This window comes from Muscardinus avellanarius (assembly GCF_963383645.1).
Source record: "Muscardinus avellanarius genome assembly, chromosome: 15".
NCBI classification, from domain to species: Eukaryota; Metazoa; Chordata; class Mammalia; order Rodentia; family Gliridae; genus Muscardinus; species Muscardinus avellanarius.
In genome coordinates, this window is record NC_137801.1 from 48,341,019 (window position 1) to 48,361,520 (window position 20,502).

The 20,502-nt window shown below is 35.6% G+C and overlaps 1 protein-coding gene across 1 annotated transcript in view; it reads right to left on the reverse strand.

The window, feature by feature from the left end:
• Positions 1 to 20,502, reverse strand: part of LOC308273874 (ankyrin repeat and SOCS box protein 3) — a gene marked incomplete at its 3' end in the record, with an annotated part of 223,946 nt that overhangs the window by 33,952 nt on the left and 169,492 nt on the right. The window contains exons 4-7 of the mRNA XM_080711258.1: positions 16,040 to 16,152; positions 15,283 to 15,418; positions 10,094 to 10,271; positions 6,875 to 7,072 (exon numbers count right to left, since the gene is read on the reverse strand). Of these exons, the coding sequence (XP_080567384.1) occupies positions 6,875 to 7,072; positions 10,094 to 10,271; positions 15,283 to 15,418; positions 16,040 to 16,152 (625 nt within the window). The remainder of the gene's footprint in view (positions 1 to 6,874; positions 7,073 to 10,093; positions 10,272 to 15,282; positions 15,419 to 16,039; positions 16,153 to 20,502) is intronic.

The following is a 20,502-nucleotide window of genomic DNA, read 5'->3' on the forward strand; positions in this document are numbered from 1 at the left end:
CTAAGTTGTATTGTTTGCCTTTATTGTTGTTAATTTTTAGGATTTCTAGTTGGAATATCAATATACCTTCAGATATAGCATTTGGAAATATTTTATCCAATTCTATTAGTAACTTTTAACTCTGTTTACATTGTCTTTGGATATACAATATTTTCTTTTATTTTTTAGGGAGTTTGTATATTCTTCTGTTGCCTGTGCCATTGAAATCATATCCAAGAAATCACTGCCAATTTCAATGTTGTGAGGTTTTATGACCCAGATTTTCTCCTAAAAGTTTATAGTCTTAAGATTTATATTTAGGTCTTTTATCTATTTTGAGTTAATACTTGTATATGGGATTAGGTAAAGGTCCAATTTTATTCTTTTCCATGTAATTATTATTTTTCAACAATATTTAGTTAAAAGATTATTATTCCCACCACCAAATGTTCATGGAAACCTTGTCAAAAATAACTTGACAATATAGGGAAGAATTTAGCTCTAGGCTTGTATTTAACTCCAATGGTCTATATATCTGCCTTTAGAACAGTACTACACTGTTTCAATTATTGTAGCTTTATATGGTTTGAAATCAGAAAATATATATCTGCTAGCTTTGTTCTTTTTCAAGATCGTTTTGGGTATCTAGAATTCATATTCCATATTAGGATAGATTTTTTTTCTGAAAAATAAATATATAAATATATGATAGTTTCACCTAAAAAAACAGAAAAAAATATGCTCTAGTAAGAAAGAAAGCAAAAAGAAATATTGAAATGCTATCTTTAAATCATCAAACACTTGGTATCAGACAAATGAAACTGTTATGTGAGATTATCATTTTTAATTTTGGATAAATTGCTATAATACTAGATGTCAACCACTAAGCCAAGCATGGGAAGGAGGGATGGGGAGAGAATGGGGTGGGGATCGGGTGGGGGCTGACTGGGCGATGTGTGCATGTATGTCTACAAAAGTTTGTATCCCACTATGATGTATGAATACAGTGCACCAATAAAATAAAATTTAAAAAAAATAAATAAATCATCAAGTACACTGCTAATTGTCTAAGAAAAATCCTCCAACGCCCCCCCAAGGAAAAAAAGAATTTTTTAACCCATGTTTCCCAAACTTATTAACTATAGAACTTCTTTTTTCCCATTTACTATCTATTTGCAATCTACACAATAAGTATTCTAGAAAACGTGCTTTGGAAATCAGCCCTAAACTTCTTCTAATTACTGTATCCGCATTGTTTTGTTTTAGAAAGGGCAAGAGCAAAAAGCCTAATGAAACTGGCCAGTGTTATAAATACTTTTCAAAAAACATACCATATATAAGGAGAGTAATGAGTGTGAAATAAGCTGGACAATCAAAGTACTCTGCCAGCACGCTCAGAGATTCTGGGAAGGTGGTTAAGAAGATCTTGATGCATAGGCATGCTCCAGAGGTGCAACTTCAATGCTCTATATAGTCTTGGTTATTACAGGTCACTGATTATCAATAAATCCTCAGACTCAAGTAACCTCTGGTTAAAATATAAAGTATATGGACATATCTACATATATGTCTTGCAGAAACAGTATCCACACAAAAGAAGCATAGTAAGAGAAAATTTAATATAAAAACAGAATTTATTTTATTTTTTTAATTTATTTTATTGAAAGTAAATGTTATACATTTAATCTGTATTTGGTGCCCTCTCCCCCAACAGAATTTATTTTAAGCAAACAGAAATGGGCAAACATCTTGAACATTTTATACTCAGTCAACAAAACATCCAACCAATTTTTTAACTGAATTATCAAATGGTCATAAATAAGTTTTATTTACATGGCTTTCAGTCATTATTTGTTAGTAATAAAGGCAATAGGTGGGTCCAATGTACACACTTAACAATTACTAGAATGGACACAATAGTTTCTACAAAATTGATAATGATCACTGTCAATTTGAAAGAGAGATTTTCAGGTCAACTAATCTATTGTCTCCTTCTATAGCCAACTATAAAAGGCATTAAAGTTGTCCTAAAATTTCTCAACTTCCCTTCTTTACCATTCTAGAGAAATCTTTTTCTTCTGTTTTCTCATTTAAGTTGAATTATTCAATTGTGCCCTTGAAAGACTGATTTCTTATCAATGCAGCTATAAACTTTTGAGTCCCAAGGATGAAGACTGTTCTTGCTCTGGGATCTGTACCATGAAGAAGGAAGCATCTTTCCATCATGCCTCAAATAGGGAGAAGATCTAAAGGTCACTACTTCACATGAAAACTTATCCTCTTAAAACTTCTACCAAAATGTTTCAGAACACGAAACCTGAGCTAAAAAGTTGAACTGACTGAATGAAATAATAAAGAGAAAATTTAAAGCCCAGAGCTATTTTTATATTTATATCATCTTTTGCTGATAACTCTATTATTTATAAAATCAAATAAAAGTTTACTAAATGGCACTGGGGATGGGACCCAGGGGCATTTTACTCTAAGCTACACCCCCAGCCCTATTTTTTATTCTTCATTTTGAAGCAGGGTCTCACTAAGTTGTTAGGTTTAATCCCCTGAGAAATGTTCAGTTGAATGCCCTACAAAACAGATAATAATGGTAATGGGATTGAACCCAGGGGCATTCTATCTCCAAGATATACCCCCAGCCCTATTTTCTCTTCTTTATTTTGAAAATGGATCTCACTAAGTTGCTTCAGCTGACTGTGAACCTACGATCCTCCTATCTCAGCCTCCCAAGTACTAGAATTACAAACATGAGCCATCACACCTGGTTTAATAATAATAATAATCTTTGATACAAAGATCCATCCAAATTTAGCCCATTGCCAAGGGTTCCAGGCAAACAAATGGAAAGTCAATTAAAAAGGCTAGAATATAAAACAGGTATTTTGATATTTTGCCATTTTCTCCCACAGGCTAACAAATAGTATCTTCCAATAACTTTTATTTTTAAAAACCTACCTTACTGATTAAAAGTACATTTAATCCAGTTAGCCAGTTCTCACATTGGAAGAAAATAGCTCAGTTTGCCTTTTTGAGGCAGATTTAAGACTCAGATTTCAATTACATTTTAAAGGGCACTTCAAAGAGCAAAACTTCCAACAAGACCAAAAGAATTAAAGTTTGTTAGCTCCTGTCTGTGACCAACGACTATCATAAACTACACTGCTTCTCCTTGACTTTTTGGTTTATAACAATTTGTGTTCAAGCATTCTTTTCTTTGGTTTATTCTTTTTGTGTTTACTGAGCTTCTTAAATCTCTCCAAGTTTATGACTGTATCTAGTGTTGGTAAGTTTGGGGATATAAGTAATATACATATTTTTTCTGTATTTATCACTTTATCCTTTCCTTCTGAAATTAATGAGAATTAATGGTGTCCCTCAAGGTCCCTGGGGCTCTGAGTTTTTCATTTGTTTGTTTTTTTGTTTTTCCTTTCAATCATTATCTTCCCTGTTCTTTTGGGTGGATATTTCTATTGATCTATCTTTTAAGTTAACTGACTCTTTTGTTACTTCCATTTTGCTTTGGAGCATACTTATAATTATTTTACAGTTTTCGTTTCTCAGCTAAGAATTTCTACCTTTTCACTTATTTCAAATGTGTTTACCTCATAAAGCAGAGTTATAATAAGCTACTTTCAGTTATTTGATATTTCCAGTATCCAGTTGAGAGGCTCTGTTAACTGCCCTTTCTCTTGATATTTAATCATCCTTTACTGGTTCTTCATATATCAAATCATTTAGATTGTATCCTGGACATTATAGATATTTGTGCAGACTCAAAGTCCTGTGTCTTGTTATAATCCTTTGAAGAATGCTGACTTTTTAACAGGTATATAACTTAAGTTAGGTTCAAACTATAATTTCTGCTTCACCTTCTATAGATAAGAGTCCGTTTGGTTCTCAAAACCTTTGCTATGCTCCTTTGGGCCTGGTTCCATGTATATGTCACTGAGGGTTTAGCTGGAGACGTTGGCAATAGTCTTGCTTTCAACAGTTTGAGTCTGTCCTGTACATTTGAGGCTTAGAATGAATATGAGAATATGCAGATTCATAAACAGAATTAGGGTAATCCCTTCTCTAGCCCTCTTTCTCTCTCTTTTTTCCAAGATTCCATTTATACTCCTGGCCACAGGGTTCTTATTGAAATTTTAGTAGCTGGAACCACTACTGATATGCAAATCCAGCTCAGAACCTACCTTCTCCATAAGAGTCAGTTCAAGTTATTGCTCCCTTCTATAATTTGCCTATTTTGACATGTTTAACAAGTTCTTGGGTGCTTCCTTTTTATGTTTGACCAGTTTCTTTTCTTTTTTAATGTAATTAGTAACCAAGTAAAAAAGAAACTGCAGTGGCATTATTCCACCTAGGTTAGGAGTAACCTCATACTGTATGTTAAGAATTTCTTAGCAACACTGAAGCTTACACAGAAAAAAAAAATTCTACAAAGTTGTTTGTCCTCCCCCCCACCCCACCCCCCGGTACTGGAGATGGAACCCAGGGGCATTCTACCTGTGAGCTCCACCCCAGACATATTTTCATTCTTTATTTTGAAACAGGGTCTCACTGAGTTGCAAAGGGCGTAAGTAGCACAGGCCATGTGCAAACCACAATCCTCCTGTCTCAGCCTCCCAAATGCTAGGATTACAAGTGTGCACCACCATTCCCCTCTTACAAAGTAATTTAGGTATAAAATGGAAACCAACCATGGAGTTGCTTAAAAGTATAAGTTTGAGGGTAGGATGTAACTCAGTGGTAGGGTACGTGGCTTCATTACTGAGCTTCAAATATAATAAATAAATAAATACAACTTTGGAGTGCTTATGGAAAAAAATGAACATTTATGCCTCATATTTATAGTTATCCTAGATGCCGCAGAAAAATAAGAGCCTTGACTGCCATAATTTGATACATTAAAAATATTTCTTTGCTAGAGGCAGGAAAAGATAGTGGAGCAAATACTACCAAATATTATGTTTCCCTTATTTCCATTTACATTTTAAATTCTTAAAGGATAGGGTTCATATTTCAGCCTCCTCAATACATTTAAAAGGATCAAGTTTAATCCTTCCTATACAACTGTACAATTAATGTGACTCATTTTGCGGAAATTAAAGGAAGAAAAGAGGTTGTCAATTTGAACTAATCTTGAAAAATCCAAAAATCTATCAAAGATATCTTCCATCAAGCTTCATTTACCTAAATCCTGCAAATGGAATGAAACTTCCTGCCCATTCTTGAAAGGGTACATTAATTTTAAGATGTTTTAAGGAGCACTGTGGTAAACTATCTTATTCAAACTTCACTCACAAGATGATAAGGCAAGAACTCAGCTCTCTTACCATAAAGACCAAAAACTTGTTTCTCAAAAAATAAAAAAGACCATCCTTAAACAGGAAACATGTGCACACAAACACAGACACACATTATCCAAAAACACTTTGTTCTGATCTAATAAATAATATTCCATTTTGTAATGAAGTTAGATATGATATAGAGAAAGACAATTGAAATAGTTAAGGTCACCAATGTTGCCTCACTGAAGGTAATGAGGACTCCTTTTCTCAGAAAGATAAAATCTGAAGAGCATCCAATAAAATTCTATGAAATTGTAAGTTATGCACTGAGTGGGTTCCAAATACATTAACCAAAACTCCAAACCTTCAAATTAAAATATATACCTAGAAGCTTTAGAACAAATAACATAAATGAGCAAATGTTAAGAGATATAGAAATGGAAAGATGGAAATCTTTAGTAGACTTTCAATAAAAATCTACTTTCAACAGAAAGTTAAATTATAAATCAAGTATATATACATAATGATAAATTCAGGAAGGCCAATAAAATTGAGGAATGCCTATAAACTCTTCTACATTCTTCAAAACAATAGCATCTATCTGTATAACTTTCTGTTATTGAATGGATCATAGATATTACTCAATATGGCTTTTCTTATACGTAGCCTGATTCTTTACATCTACCTTAAAACTTTAGGAGTACTGTAGACAAGTTATTGCCAAAATCCTAAAGAGCAGCATTAATTCTTCATTTATCCTACTTCATAGATGATGGCAGATTAACCAAAAATAACTTGACACTTTTTTAACTCAATGATTCTTACTCATGAAGAAATGCTATGCATCAAATATATTAAACTGCAATAATATCCATAAAAGTACAGTTTTATTGTTATGCTCCTGATGTCTTAAATATAAATTTTATAAAGTAAATAACTTGAAACATAGTCACTGCCTTACTTAATAAAGTCCCATTTTCAATCACTGTTTTGAAAACCAAAAAGCTGGCTGTGGTAGCCTGTAATCTCAGTACTTAGGAGGCTGAGATAGGAGGATCACAGGTTAAAGGAAAAGTATCAGCAACTTAGTAGGTCCCTTAGCAACTTAGCAAAAAAATAAAACAGCAAAATAGAACTGGGTACATGTAGCTTGAAGGTAGAATGCCTCTGGGTTCAACCTCCAGTATCAAAAGAGAGCAGAGAGAAGGGAGGGAGAGGGGAAGGGAGAGGGAGAGGAGGAGGGAGAAGGAGAGGGGGAGGAAGAGGGGGAGGGGGAGGGAGGGAGGGAGGAAAACAAACACCAAAAGATAACTAGAGAGTTCCTGCATTTCTGTTAATATATTTAAAGTACTCCCTAAAATTGCTATACTGGGAAAGTAACCCAGGTCCTAATAGGGAAAGAAAACAATCATGTCATTTTTGCTACAGGTAAACTGAATAAGATATACCAGAGTAGCTTTTTTGTGTTTAATTAGTTTCTAAATTAGCAATTTAGCACTAAAATAAATACTATGTTTAACCACAAGAAAAAGTCACATGGAAATACATCTTGATATGGAAAAAACAAACTACAAAATCACAAGCATACATACTCTTTCTGGAAAGCCATGCACATGGGGGAACTGAATCCAAAAACCAGGCAGGTCTGGGCCTCAGGGGAGTAGCCATTCTGGAGTAGTGTTTCTAGGCACTCTTCACGCCCTCCAAACACTGCTGAGTAGACAGGGCTCACTTTGTCTGGCCCAGTATCACACACCCGGTTAGTAAGTGGTATTAGCAAATCCAAGATTCTATAAATACACAAATTACATGAGTGTAGGCAACATTCCTACTGCAGGTACTTTAAACAATCACCCACTAAGGGAGTTAAGTCTTTCTGTCTTTAGTATGCTTTCTATCTCCATTAACTTACTACATGCTACATAGTTATTCCAAAAGCTTACAGTTGTTGTTGTTTAATAGAAAGGTCCATAAATATACGTAAAACAGAAGTACTTTTCCTAAAGTAGGTAATTTTTCCCATTTTTAATTTTTTTCATGAATTATTGGCCTTATCAATACCACCTTCCCTCCAAAACTCAAAAAAACTTTTGTGGGGGGAGGCGGGTGGGTACTGGAGATTGAACCCAGGGGAGGCATTCTATATCCAAGCTAAACCCCTAGCCCTATGTTATGTTTAGTTTAAAACAGTGTCTTGCTAGGTTGATGAGAGTCTCACTACTTGCTGAAGCTGTACTCAAACCTATGGTCTTCCTCTCTTAGCCTCCCAAGTACTAAGATTACAAGTGTGTGCCACCATACCCAGCTTCAAAACTTGCATTTTATCTTAGATACTTAAAGATCTAATAAATTAATTAATTATACTAAAAATGGCATCAACAAAATGAAATATTTTCCTTCTTAAAGTGCCAATTTATTTTGGTTTTCCTATTAATAAGAATTTTTAAAGATGGTGAGTGACATGAAATAAAGAATGGTATTTTCAATAGGCAGAAATGAGAACTTCTGCTAGAGTATTATATTTTCTGAAAAGAATATTAGTTCATGAAAATATGAGGATATTTATAAGGAAGATGGTTACTAAGTGGAGAAAGTTCTAAAGAAAATCATTAAAATGTAAGTTCTTAAATTATTTGTAAGCTCATCTCCAGCAATCAGCTGGAGAGAAAATGAACTATTCCACTCTTAACTGAAAATAAAACTATAAATATTAAGTAAGCCAGGAAATTATATTTTTAGGGAAAAGACAGTACTATTCCAAAGTATATTTATTTATTTGTTTATTTTTGGTGGTACTGGGGGTGGAACCCAGGGGCTTTTCTACCTCTGGGCTATACTCTCAGACCTATTTTATATTTTATTTAGAAACAGGGTCTCACTAAGTTGCTGAAAGCCTTGCTAAGTAGCTGAGGCTGGCTTCAAAACAGCACGATCCTCCTGTCTCCACCACCCAAGCACAGGGATTACAAGCTTGCGCCACCAAGCCTGGCTCCAAAATATCTTTAAAACACATTTCTCTTTGTTTCTTTTTCTTAATAAACTAGGCCTAAGATAACTCTAAAGAAGAACTGACATTCTTGGCAAAGGTTACAAATGAGGTCAGCTATGGAGGACTCATTAGTGGCAAATACAAGTCTCAAAATTGAGTACAACTGCCGGGCATGGTGGCACATGGCTTAAGATTGAGACCCTGTTTCCAAATAAAAAGTATAAAATAGGTCTGGGAGTGTAGCCCGGAGGTAGAATGGTTTCCAGGAACCCCAGTACCACCAGAAAAGAAAAAAAAAATTGAGTACAACTATGAAAAACTTTTTGAGAGTTTTGATATCAATCTAAATTTCAGAGTACAACTGCATCTAAGAGTTATGTTTAAATAAATAATCAAGATTTGGAGATAAAAGTATAAAGAGGCCAGGCATGGTGGCGCATGCTTGCATGCTTGTAATACCCGCACTTAAGAAAAGAAAGGAGGATCTCACTGTTTCTAAGCCAGCCTCGCTGGCTTAAGAGACCCGGTTTCCAAATAAAAATATAAAAAATAGGTCTGGGAGTGTAGCCCGGAGGTAGAAGGGTTTCCAGGAACCCCAGTACCCAAAAAAAAAAAAAGAAAAAAAAAGTATAAAGAGAAGAATTAAGGAAGCCAGGTATGGTAATACACTCTTGTAATTTCAGAACTTGGAAGGCTGAGACAAGAAAATCATAGGTTTGAGATCAGACTCATCTACTTAGTGAGGTCCTAATAAACTTAGTGAGATCCTATTTCAAAATAAGGAATAAAATATTTGGCTGGGGTCTAGCTTGGATGTAGAATGCCCTGGGTTCAATCCTTAGTACTGTAATTTTTTTAATTAAGAAAAATATCAAATTTTTAAATCTAAGTATTTATTAAAATAGTCTGTTTAATAACTCTTAAATTTAATAACTATCCTTAATTTTTTAATGGGTTAGGTTAACTATAAGGCACAAAAACACTTATAAATATCATAAAGGACACAGTGAAATACTATGCCACCTAGTGGCATAATAACCCAATTGTAGAATCCATTCTCCTACCACATAAACATGTTAAAATCATAGCCATTTTCATTTTAAAATAACACTAATAATAGATATAGAAAGTACTCTTATAGGATTATAACTCTAAAGATTAAAAACATATTTTTAAAAATGTTTCAGTACCAATGTCTGATAGGTAACCATATTTTGATAGGTATAACCAGGTTACCAGCTTCTAAGATTCCCATAATCCCCAATTTACACTCTTCCCAAAAAAATATCAATAATTTCACAGAAACTTCTGAAATATTTTTCCCTGCTTCTGGAAGAGTAATCAAAGAAAAGCAGGGGAAAATACTGGTTTGAACTTAATATTAGATAAAGAGAAGTCCAGCTGAAGGGTTCTAGATGGGGAGGACTACTCAGTACACACAAAAGACTCCATCCAACACAATCACAAATCCCAAAACTGCAAATGAGACCATCAGACTGTTAGCTGAAGAAGGCTGGGATATAACTAGCAGGGACAGGGAAAGGATGGTCATAACCAGAGAAACCAGAGGGAAAACAACACCCTGAGAAGCCCCTGCAGCTATCCCATCTCTAGCCACACTGCCTCAGAATAGGAAAATGTAAGATTAAGAGAAAGTGAGGCTAGCATGGGAAAAGACCCAGCTACCCAGCAGATTGGTTAATGAAAGGAAACGCCAAGGATCTGCCTGAATGTAAAGGGTCTGACCCAGATTTATTGCTTTTGGAAGAAATAAATTCTTATTAATTATGAGACCTCTTTATCCTCTGTTCTTTAAACTTACTTTGTATGGCCCATTTGTGCAGCTGCATGAATAGGTAACTGCCAATTGTCCTCATTACAGTATAGATCAGGATCTGCCCCACTGGACAGCAAAAGCTCCACACATTTTGTGTGACCCTCCTGAGCAGCAATGAACAAGGGAGTAGCTTTGTCCAAGGCTTGACAATTGACATTTGCACCTAACACAAAATACAACATTTATCAGAAAATTCTTATTCATTAAAAAAAAGATAAGAGCAACATAAATTTCAAAGTAGCTACCACAAAAGGCTTTCACCATACATGAAGACAGTCATATTCTTATACCTATAACCAGGTTACCAGCTTTCCCCCTACATGGATATTGTTAAATACACATACTTATTTTGCTAGTTTGTTGAGAATGATTTAAATTGCTTTTGCCTTTATCTCAGCAAGAAAGCAAGTGGTCATACTGTAGAATTCATTTCTAAGCTAACAGAAAACTATTCAATGAAAGATGCTTTTCATTCCAGTCTCTTCTCCAGAGAGCCATTCCATGGGTCCAAAATATTTGTATTTAAAAAGGAAAAATGCAAACTATCAATTGTAGATAATACTTCTGTTAGTTACTGAAAAAGAGGAGAAAAAGTCCAAGTTATAAGACTTCACAGATGCCAACAGTTGTTTTTTGTTTGTTTGTTTTTTGTGGTACGGGGGATAGAACCCAGGTGCTTTCTACCTCTGAGCTATACTCACAGTCCTATGTTTTATATTTTATTTGGAAACTGGATCTCATTAAGTTGCTGATAGTCTCACTAACCAGCTGAGGCTGGCTTCAAACCTATGTGATCCTCCTGTCTCAGCCTCCCAAGTACTGGGATTACAAGCATGCGCCACCACTTCCGGCCCACTAGTTCATTTAGGCTAGGAAAAAATTTACCAGTAGATAATATACATGGGATCCATGCTTTAAAACTAATATTGACTTTTATTATATCTCTTTTATAATGACTATTGCAATAATAAAGTTGACAGTGAGAGGATAAATGTATTTTAAATGGGTTTATTTTAAAATCATAAATCTAAACAAGTTATTTGAATAACAGTATATAAAGACTTGCAAAGGTTGAAAATGCCTTGATGTTTGTGGAAGTTTTGTAAACAAATTCCCCCAAATCTGTTTCTCATTAAATGTTAAGTATGGTAAGAATTTTTTAAATTTCTACAACACCCTTCAGTGAAAAAAATCAAAATCAAGGGGGAAAAATACTATCTTTTATTTAAAATGATGTTCCATAACTGCGCTTCAAATAAATTAAAGTCCTGAGATGGGTAAAAACTATGCAAAACACAAATAATAAAGAGTCTATGGAACCTCAGGAATTCTAAACATGATCGACGACTAGAATCTTCTTAACTAACATGATGTAGGTGCTTTCCCTAATGTCGATTTCAAATAGAGGTAAACATTATTACTATGAAAAAAACTAAGTCAAGAAAGAAATCTGCTTCACCGGGCATGGTGGTGCAGGCCTGAAATACCAGGACTTGGAGGCTAAGACAGGAGAATTGCAGGTTCGAGGACAGCTACAGCAAGTAGGGAGACTCTCATCAACCTAGAAAGACTCTTTTCAAAATAAAAATAAAATAGGGCTAGAGGTATAGTTCAGAAGTAGAATGCCCCAAGTTCAAACCTTAGCACAGAAAGAATGAAAGAAAGATAAAGAAAGAGAGAAAGAAAGAAGCCTGCTCAACTTTATTTATTCCATTTTATAACTTCCACTTCTATTTTTGAATTTTTAAGTAGTGGTGCACTATAGCTATACATCATAGTAAGATTCAACGTGATACATTCATATATGCACACAAAGTCTCTCGGTATTTCTCCTCCCACAACCCAATGCCCGTTCCCTCTCCTTTCTCCTCCCTCCAGTACCTGCTACTGCTGCCAGTAGGGATACATTCATATATAAACACAACATATTTGGTCTGGTTCTTTCCTCGAGTCTCAGTTTTCCCCTCTCTCATCCCTTCTCTAATCCCCTTGCATTGTTCTACTTACCTCTCCTCATTTTCCTGAAGTCCCTTTTGTTTACTACATCCTCAAGCTTCCACATGAGAAAAATGTGTGGCCCTTGGTTTTCTAAGTCTGGCTGTTCTCACTTAGCATGATGTTCTTCAGTTCCATCTATTTTCCTACAAACGGCATAACTTTGTTCTTTACAGGTGAGGCAATCCCCATGTTGGTATATACCCCCCCCCTTTTTTTATCCATTCCATCAGTTGATGTACACCTACATAGGTTCCATAAATTCGCTACTGTAAATGGTGGTATGCATGTGTCACTATAGTGTTCTAACTTTAATTCTTTTGGAAAGATGCTGAGGGGTATTATAGCTGGGTAACATGGTGGCTCTATTCCTAGTCTTTTGAGGAACTCCCATGCTGATAGTGCTTGTACTGGTTTACAATCCCACCAACATTACACAAGTTCTTTTTTCCCAACATTCTCTCTAGCATTTATGATTGTGTTCTTGATGATTGCCACTCTAACTGGAGTTAGATGGAATCTCAGTGTAGTTTTTATTTACAATGCCCTAATTTTAAATCAACATTGCATTTTAAATTAATTTCAAAGTATTATAAAGATGAGGAATGAATCCTTGTAAGACTAAAAGTGGAAAAGTTGAAAAAATAATAGACATTTCACTGGAAAGAAAGATATTTTATAAAGCTGGAAACACATAAAGTTACATTAATAACATACCTATATACCTTTTGAACTTGCTACTAATAACAATTCAGAGAGGAGAAAAAGGAGGGAAAAAAGAACATAACAAAACAGGTATTTAGAGCTCCAGGTGACAGGAGACAGACTTGGCACAAAGAGAAAGTCAGAGAGGCAGTTTAAACTTATTCTATCCAAAACGTTAGTTGAACACTAATAACCGAAACTCATGAGACTGGAAGTCATAAACTGAATTAAAATGGTCCTCAGTAGTATTACAAAGTAGAAAGAACATCAGAAGTCAGAAGGTTTGGGTCCAAGTCTTGATTCTGCCAGGAAATCGTTTCTAAATTTCTGGCAAGGTACTTAAACAAGGTACTCAGCAAAGACCAGGATTCTTAATCTAAAAAAATAATGTTTGAAAATTTTGTTTTGGAGATTCCTTTCAATTCTCAGAGTTACAGATTCATTACTTATAGCAAATCCCTTAAACAGGCACTTAATGAATGTTTGTTTCTTTTACTTCCCACTTCAACTTAAATATCTGAAGGTAAAGAAAAGGCAGAAATATGTGCACTATTGTCTAAATAAACTTTGTTTTGTTTCTTTGGAGGTAATTTTAAACAGTACAAGTATTAGGAAAAGTTGCCTAGCAGCAAATCAATCTGGTGATATTCTTTTTCTTTTATTTTGTGTGTATAGTACTGAGCTACAACCCCAGCCCTACCTACCTACCTACCTACCTACCTACCTACCTACCTACCTATTTATCTATCATCTATCTATTTGTATATTTATGTATTTATTTGTATTTTGAGACAGGGTCTTGCTAAATTGCTGAGGCTATTATTGAACTTGTGATCTTCCTGCCCCAGCCTCCTAAGTCTGAGATTACAGGTATGTTCCACAACCCCCAGCTTGGTGATATTTCTTTCCCTCAACTATCCACGCTTTATCAAGTTAGCAATGTGAAAACATAGACCTTGGTAGTTTTTGTTTGTTTGTTTATTTGTTTTTGGTGGATGTGGAGGATGAAACCAAGGGGCATTTGACCTCCGAACTACACCCCATGCCCTATTTTTTATTCTTTTATTTTGAAACAGGGTCTCACTAAGTTGCAGAGGGCCTCACTCAGTTGCAAACCAAGATCCTCCTGGCTCAGCCTCCCAAGTGCTGGGATTACAAGCATATGCCACCACACCCAGCTGCCTTGGTAGAAAATTTTTGTTTTATTTATTTATTTATTTATTTGCAGTCTTTGGGATGGAACCCAGGGGCATTTGACCTCCGAGCTACACCCCCTGCCCTATTTTTTATTCTTTTATTTTGAAACAGGGTCTCACTAAGTTGCAGAGGGCCTCACTAAGTAGCTGAGGCTGTCTGCGAACTGCGATCCACCAGTCTCAGCCTCCCGAATGAATACTGGGATTACAAGCGTGGCCCACCACGCCCGGCTACCTTGGTAGAAATTTGAAAGCCCCTATTTAACAAACATTTCCGGTCCACAAAAATGTCACACAAAACAATGCCACCTCAATACTATCTTCTCTAGCAATACTGGACATGTAATGGTTGTCAAAAATATATTTTCCTAGGTTTATATTACTATTAACATAATAAAGTATTGATATTCTTTGAAATAAGCCCATTCAAATAAACACACTTTTTTATCATTATTTGTTATTATTTCTTGTGATCAAGAGCATTCTACCTCGGAACTATGCCCCATGCTCTACTTCATTTTTTTATTTAAAAACAGGGTCTCATTAAGTTGCTGAGAGGCTAAGTTGTTGAAGCTGGCTTTGAACCTGCGACACTCCAGTCTCAGCCTCCCAAGTACTAGGATTAGAGGCACACACCACCACACCTGACTTAAACACACAATTCTTAAAACATACAACTCAAGAGCTTAATATCCATCAAATATATTGAGCCTAAATAGTCTAATACTTTCAAAAGTTGGAACTGCCCAGGTCCCTATAAGAAAGAACAATTCCATCATTCAACTTGTCAAAAAACCTGTTTTAAGCCAAGCATGGTGGCACACGCTTGCAATCACAGTACATGGGAGGTTGAGACAGGAGGATATCAGGTCCACAGCCAGCCTCAGTATTTAGTGAGGCCTTCTGCAACTGAATGGGACCCTGTTTCAAAATTAAGAATAAAAAATAGGTCTGGGGGTGTAGCTCAGAGGTAGAATGACCCTGGGTTCAACCCCTAGTTCTGCAAAAAAAAAAAAAAAGAAAGAAAGAAGGAAAGAAACAAACAAACAAACAAACAAACCTACTTTAGTGATAGAGCATTATGTTTCTACTCAGATAAATAGTAAGAGACATTTAATAACCATGCTCATAAATCAAGTTGTATATATCCTTATTTACCACGTATATAAGTCCAGAAATTAAATACCTAATTTATATTTAGATCAGAATTATTCTTCCTAAGAATATATAAAGTTAAAAGTCATGATCTTAGTGTAAAAACTAATGTATTAATCTTACCGGATGAAATAAGTATGCTCAAGCTTTCTAGCTTGCCATACTGAGCAGCGACAAACAAAGGTGTGATTCCAAAGTCATCCTGGCATTCCTTGTTTGCTCCTTTTTTAAGAAGCAATTTTATGATTTCAGCATTTTCCTAAAGCACAGATTTGTATTTTACATAGGAGAAAACAAACCAAAAAAAAAAAAAAAGTATAGAGTAGCTTCTTATTGTGTAGGTTCTTTCTTCTTCTCCTCTCTTTAAGTCCTCTCAGTAAAGGGAAACTTAAAGAAAAAAATTAAACAAAACGGTGTATTGTTGTATTGGTTGGGAAAGAAACAACCCAAGAAATAGATTATCCTATGCTAGTAGCTAGTTCTAAAATGTAAACAGATTAAATATTGGAATCCTTATAAAAACTTACAAAATTAGTTTACTAACCCAAGCACTAAGCAGCTACCACAGTTTCTAAGCACAATTATAAATAAAATAAGACATTGCTCTTTATCAATTTACATCCCACATATTCTGATGGTTTCTTAACTATGCTATTCATATTTGAAAAATTTAGATAATCCCAATAGCCCAAAGCTGCTGCCACTACTATAGCAGTTGGCTTATTCAGAATGATCATTAGCATTTAGACTGCCTTTTTTATACTACACTAACCATCATAAATCACAGACAAGTAGGAAGAAAAAACTGTACAGAACTGTCATTTTAAAAGGGCAAAACACACAATTTACATGAAAATGAAATAATAAATTCAGAGATTACCTGGAAAGAAGCCTGGTGCAAGGAGTTCCATCCACACATGGAATGGGATCCATTAACATTTGCTCCGTGTCGAAGCAACAACCTTAACACATCTATCTGTCCATTTTCAACAGCTGCAATACAGCAGTCAGAAAAATTACTGTCAGCAAAAAAAGCATGTTTACAGTACTGGATACTTCATTGTTATTCTTATCACTTATTCATATCCAAACTCATAATGCTGTGATCGATCCTAAACCTTTATTACAACTGTCTTAATACAAGCCCACTTACATATCCATTCTGTACACATAAAAAATTATTTTCTGCTAGGGATGTGGCTCAGTGGTAAGAACACTTGCCTGGCATGCACAAGGCTCTGGGTCCAATTCCCAAAACCGAAAAATAAAAAATTCTTTTTTTTTTTTTTTTTTTTTTGCAGTACTGAGGATGGAACCTAGGGGCGTTCTACCTCTGATATATACCCCCGGCCCCATTTTTTATTCATTATTTGGAAACAAGGTCTCACTGAGTTGCAAAGGGCCTCACTAAATAGCTGAGGCTGTCTACAAACTGCAATCTTTTCTCAGGCTCCGAATGCTGGGATTACAAGTGTGTGCCACCACAACTGGCTTAAAAAATTATTTTCAATAGTGTGTTGAAAGACATAGAGGAAATGGAAGCAAGACCAAACATTTCTTCTTTCTAATAATGAAGGCACTATAGTTCTAGTTTGCTAAAAATACAAATGGAAGGTGAAGAAAAAATAGTACTGGTCTGGAGAAATAGTTTCAAAAACGTGTACAGGTTTGCAACCATTTCCATTTGACAACAAGTAACAAGAATCACTGACAATGTGAAAGAGTAAGTTCTGCCCCTTGGGTAATTTTTATCATCATAAACAGCAACCACTGTTAAGTGATGTTCTTATATCCACCAATAAAAATAAAGTGTTCGTCCTTATTTGAACTAAAGAAAGACTCCAGAAAAACCAAATAGTGTTCTCAAAGAAAGATGTATTACAGGAAAATGAATGGAACTTGAGAATATTATGTTAAATGAGATTAGCCAGTCTCAAAGTGTGAATTATTGTGTTTCCTCTTGTAGGTGGAAACTAGATAGAAACTAGAACAAGGATAACTTCAGATGGAGAAGCAGAGACTCCAATGGAGTGATGGAGGGTTTGATAAAGGGGATAAAGATGAAAAAAAAGGTAACAGCTGAAATAATGCCATTTACATATGTTAAATTACCAATACCAAGCCGGGCATGGTGGCACACGCTTGGAAACCTAGCATTCAGGAGGCTGAGACTAGAGGATGGGTTCACAGATAGCCTCAGCTATTTAGTGAGGTCCTATGCAACTCAGTGAGACCCACTTTCAAAATAAAGAATAAATAAATTAATTAATTAAATTAAATAAAAAATAAGGCTACAGTGTAGCTCAGAGGTAGAATGCCCCTAGTTTCCATCCCTAGTACCACAAATAAATAAATTACCAATACCAATCCCAAAGACAGGAGGGAATTGTTCCAAGGGTTGTGTGCATGTATGTTTCTATCACTCTATATTTCTATATGATGTATAATTGCAATGTACCAAAAAAGTACATAAAAAGAAAAGTATATTATTTAACTACAATAACTGAAACTAATGACTCCCAACTTGCATATAGGAGATATGCTGAAGAAATAGTTTGTAAGTCTATAGATACTCCCCCCCCCAAAAAGTATGTACACAAATTATTCTGATTTCCTTTACATAAGTGGTTTAGCATTAGAGTAGGATATATTTAGACTAATAAAAGTACATATAACAGTTTATACATCCTACCTTGTAAGAATAAATGTAGGTATAATCTATCTGGAAAGCATATTATTAAGTTGACACAACATCCAAGTAAGGCTAAATTTTCCGGACATATCTACCATAAAACTACTATGACAGTGGCATAATTCTGGAGGAGTTTAAGCATAGAGCTAATGAAAAACAAAATGCCAGGACAAAATTATACACAATAGTTCTCCTTATACACAACTTCACCTTCTATACTTTCAGTCACCCAGTCAACAAAGGCCCAAAAATATTACATGGAAAATTACAGAAATAAACTACTTCTAAGTTTTAAATTATACACTATTTTATACTCTGAGTCTTGTGATGAATCTCAGGCTACTTACTCCTTCCTGCTCAGGACATGAATCATATAGCATATCCATACTATATAAACTACCTGCCCTCTAGTCTTGGCAATTTTATTACAATATATTGTCACGTTATATTTTATATTAATTATTTTAATATCTGACTGTCCATTTTTATTGGGTTGTTTTCTTAGTGCTGAGTTTCTTGAGTTCTCTGTATATTCTAGATATTATTCCTCTATCAGAGAAATAATAGGCAAAAATTTTCTCCCATTCTATTGGCTCTCTGTAGAGATTCTTAATAGTTTCCTTTCCTGTACAGAAGCTCTTCAGTTTCATGCAATCCCATCTATTGATTCACCTTTTAGTTTCTTGTGCCTTTGGGGTCTTGTTGAAGTTTCTACCTGTTCCTGTGTGTTGAAGTTTTGGACCTATGCCTTCTTTGAGGAGCCTCAAAGTGTCTGGTCTATTTTCTAGTCTTTGATCTATCTTGAATTGACCATTGTGCAGGGTGAGAAAGTAAAGTTTATTTCCATTTTTCTCTACATGGTTAAACAGTTTCACCAACACTATTTGTTGGGTTTTTTTTCCAGTGTATGTTTTTGGCCCCTTTGTCAAAAATCAATTGGCTGTAAGTGTGCAGATTTATTTCTGAGTCTTCTGTTCTCCTCCATTGGTCTATGTATGTTTTTGTGCTAGTATCATGCTGTTTTTATTTCTATGGCTTCGTAATATAGTTTAAAGATAGGTACTGTGATGCCTCCTGCATATTTTTTTGTTGCTGAGAACTACTTTGGCTATTCTGGGGTTTTTTGTTCCAAATGAATTTAAGGCCAAGTGAACTAAGTAGATATTTCACAAAAGAAATTCAATGGCCAATAAATGCATGAAAAAAAATGTTCGACATCATTAGCAATCAGACAGATGCAAATCAAAACTACCTTGAGATTTCAAGATAACTAACTCCAACAAGAATGGCAATTGTTCAAAACACAAACAACAACAAATGCTGGCAAGGATGTGGAGAAGTGGGAACTATAATACATTGTTGGTGGGATTGCAAATTAGTGAAACTACTTTGAAAAACAGTATGGAGGATCCTCAAAGAATGGGAACAAACTTACCATATGATCCAGCAATACCACTTCTGGGTATCTACCCAAAAGAATAGAAAACAAACTACCAATAAATACAATTCAAAATTCCAAACTATGGAACCAGCCAAGATGTCCATCAACTGATGAATAGATTACAAAATATGGGATAAGTACACAATGGAATTTTACTCAGCCATAAAGAAGAATAAAATTATGTCATTTGTGGGGAAATGAATGGAACTGGAGATCATTATGCTAAGTGAGATTAGTCAGTCACAAAAAGTAAGAAATTGTATACTCTCCCTAATATGCAGAATCTAGGGAGGAAAACAGTCATAGGTAGAACTTTATATAAAGAAGGAGAAACCATAGGATGAGCAAATAAGGAGGCCTAACTGGGGGTGATGGAAGCGGGAAAGAGAGAAATTCCCTAATGTACATGATGCACATTCACAAACATATCAAAGTCAATTACTAAGCCAAACATGAGAAGGAGAAAGGAGGGAGGGAATGGGGTGGGAATTGGGTAAGGGCTAAATGAGTGATGTGTGCATGTATGCCTCTACCATCTTGTGTCCCATTAAGATGCATGAGTACAATGCACCAATAAAAAAAAATTTTTTTTTAAAGAGCCAGACATGGTGGTGCACACTTGTAATCCCTGCATTTGGGGGCTGAGGAAGGAGGATCGTTGTTCGTGGACAGTCTCAACTACTTAGTGAGGCCCTGTTTCAAAATAAAAAATAAAAAGTAGGACTGGGGTGTAGCTTGGGGATAGAGTGTCCATGGGTTCCATCTCTAGTACTACAAAAAAAATTTTTTTAATAAATGAAAAAAAGAGGACTTCCGGTAAGATGGCGACCGAGGAAAGCGGCACTTACAAGTCCCGCTAACAATCGGACTCTATTACCACAAAACCAGCACCTTTCAGAGCCAGAAAACACCACCAGCAAAGAAATAAAAACGGTAAATACAAGGGACAGAGAAAAAGGGCTAGAAAAACAAGACACCAGAAAAAAAACCAGCCCGAAGAGCCGCGCCCGCCGCGGCGCGGATCGGCCGGAGGAGCCAGAGCGGCCAGAGCCGCAGCGCAGAGAAGTCAGAGCCGCGGCGTGAAGCGGGGCGGCCGGAGCAGCCGAGCGGAGCAGCCAGAACAGCCGGAGCAGCCAGAGCCGCTTCGCGGAACCGCCGGAGCAGCCAGAGTGGCCAGACCCGTGGTGCGGAGCAGCCCGATCCGCGGTGC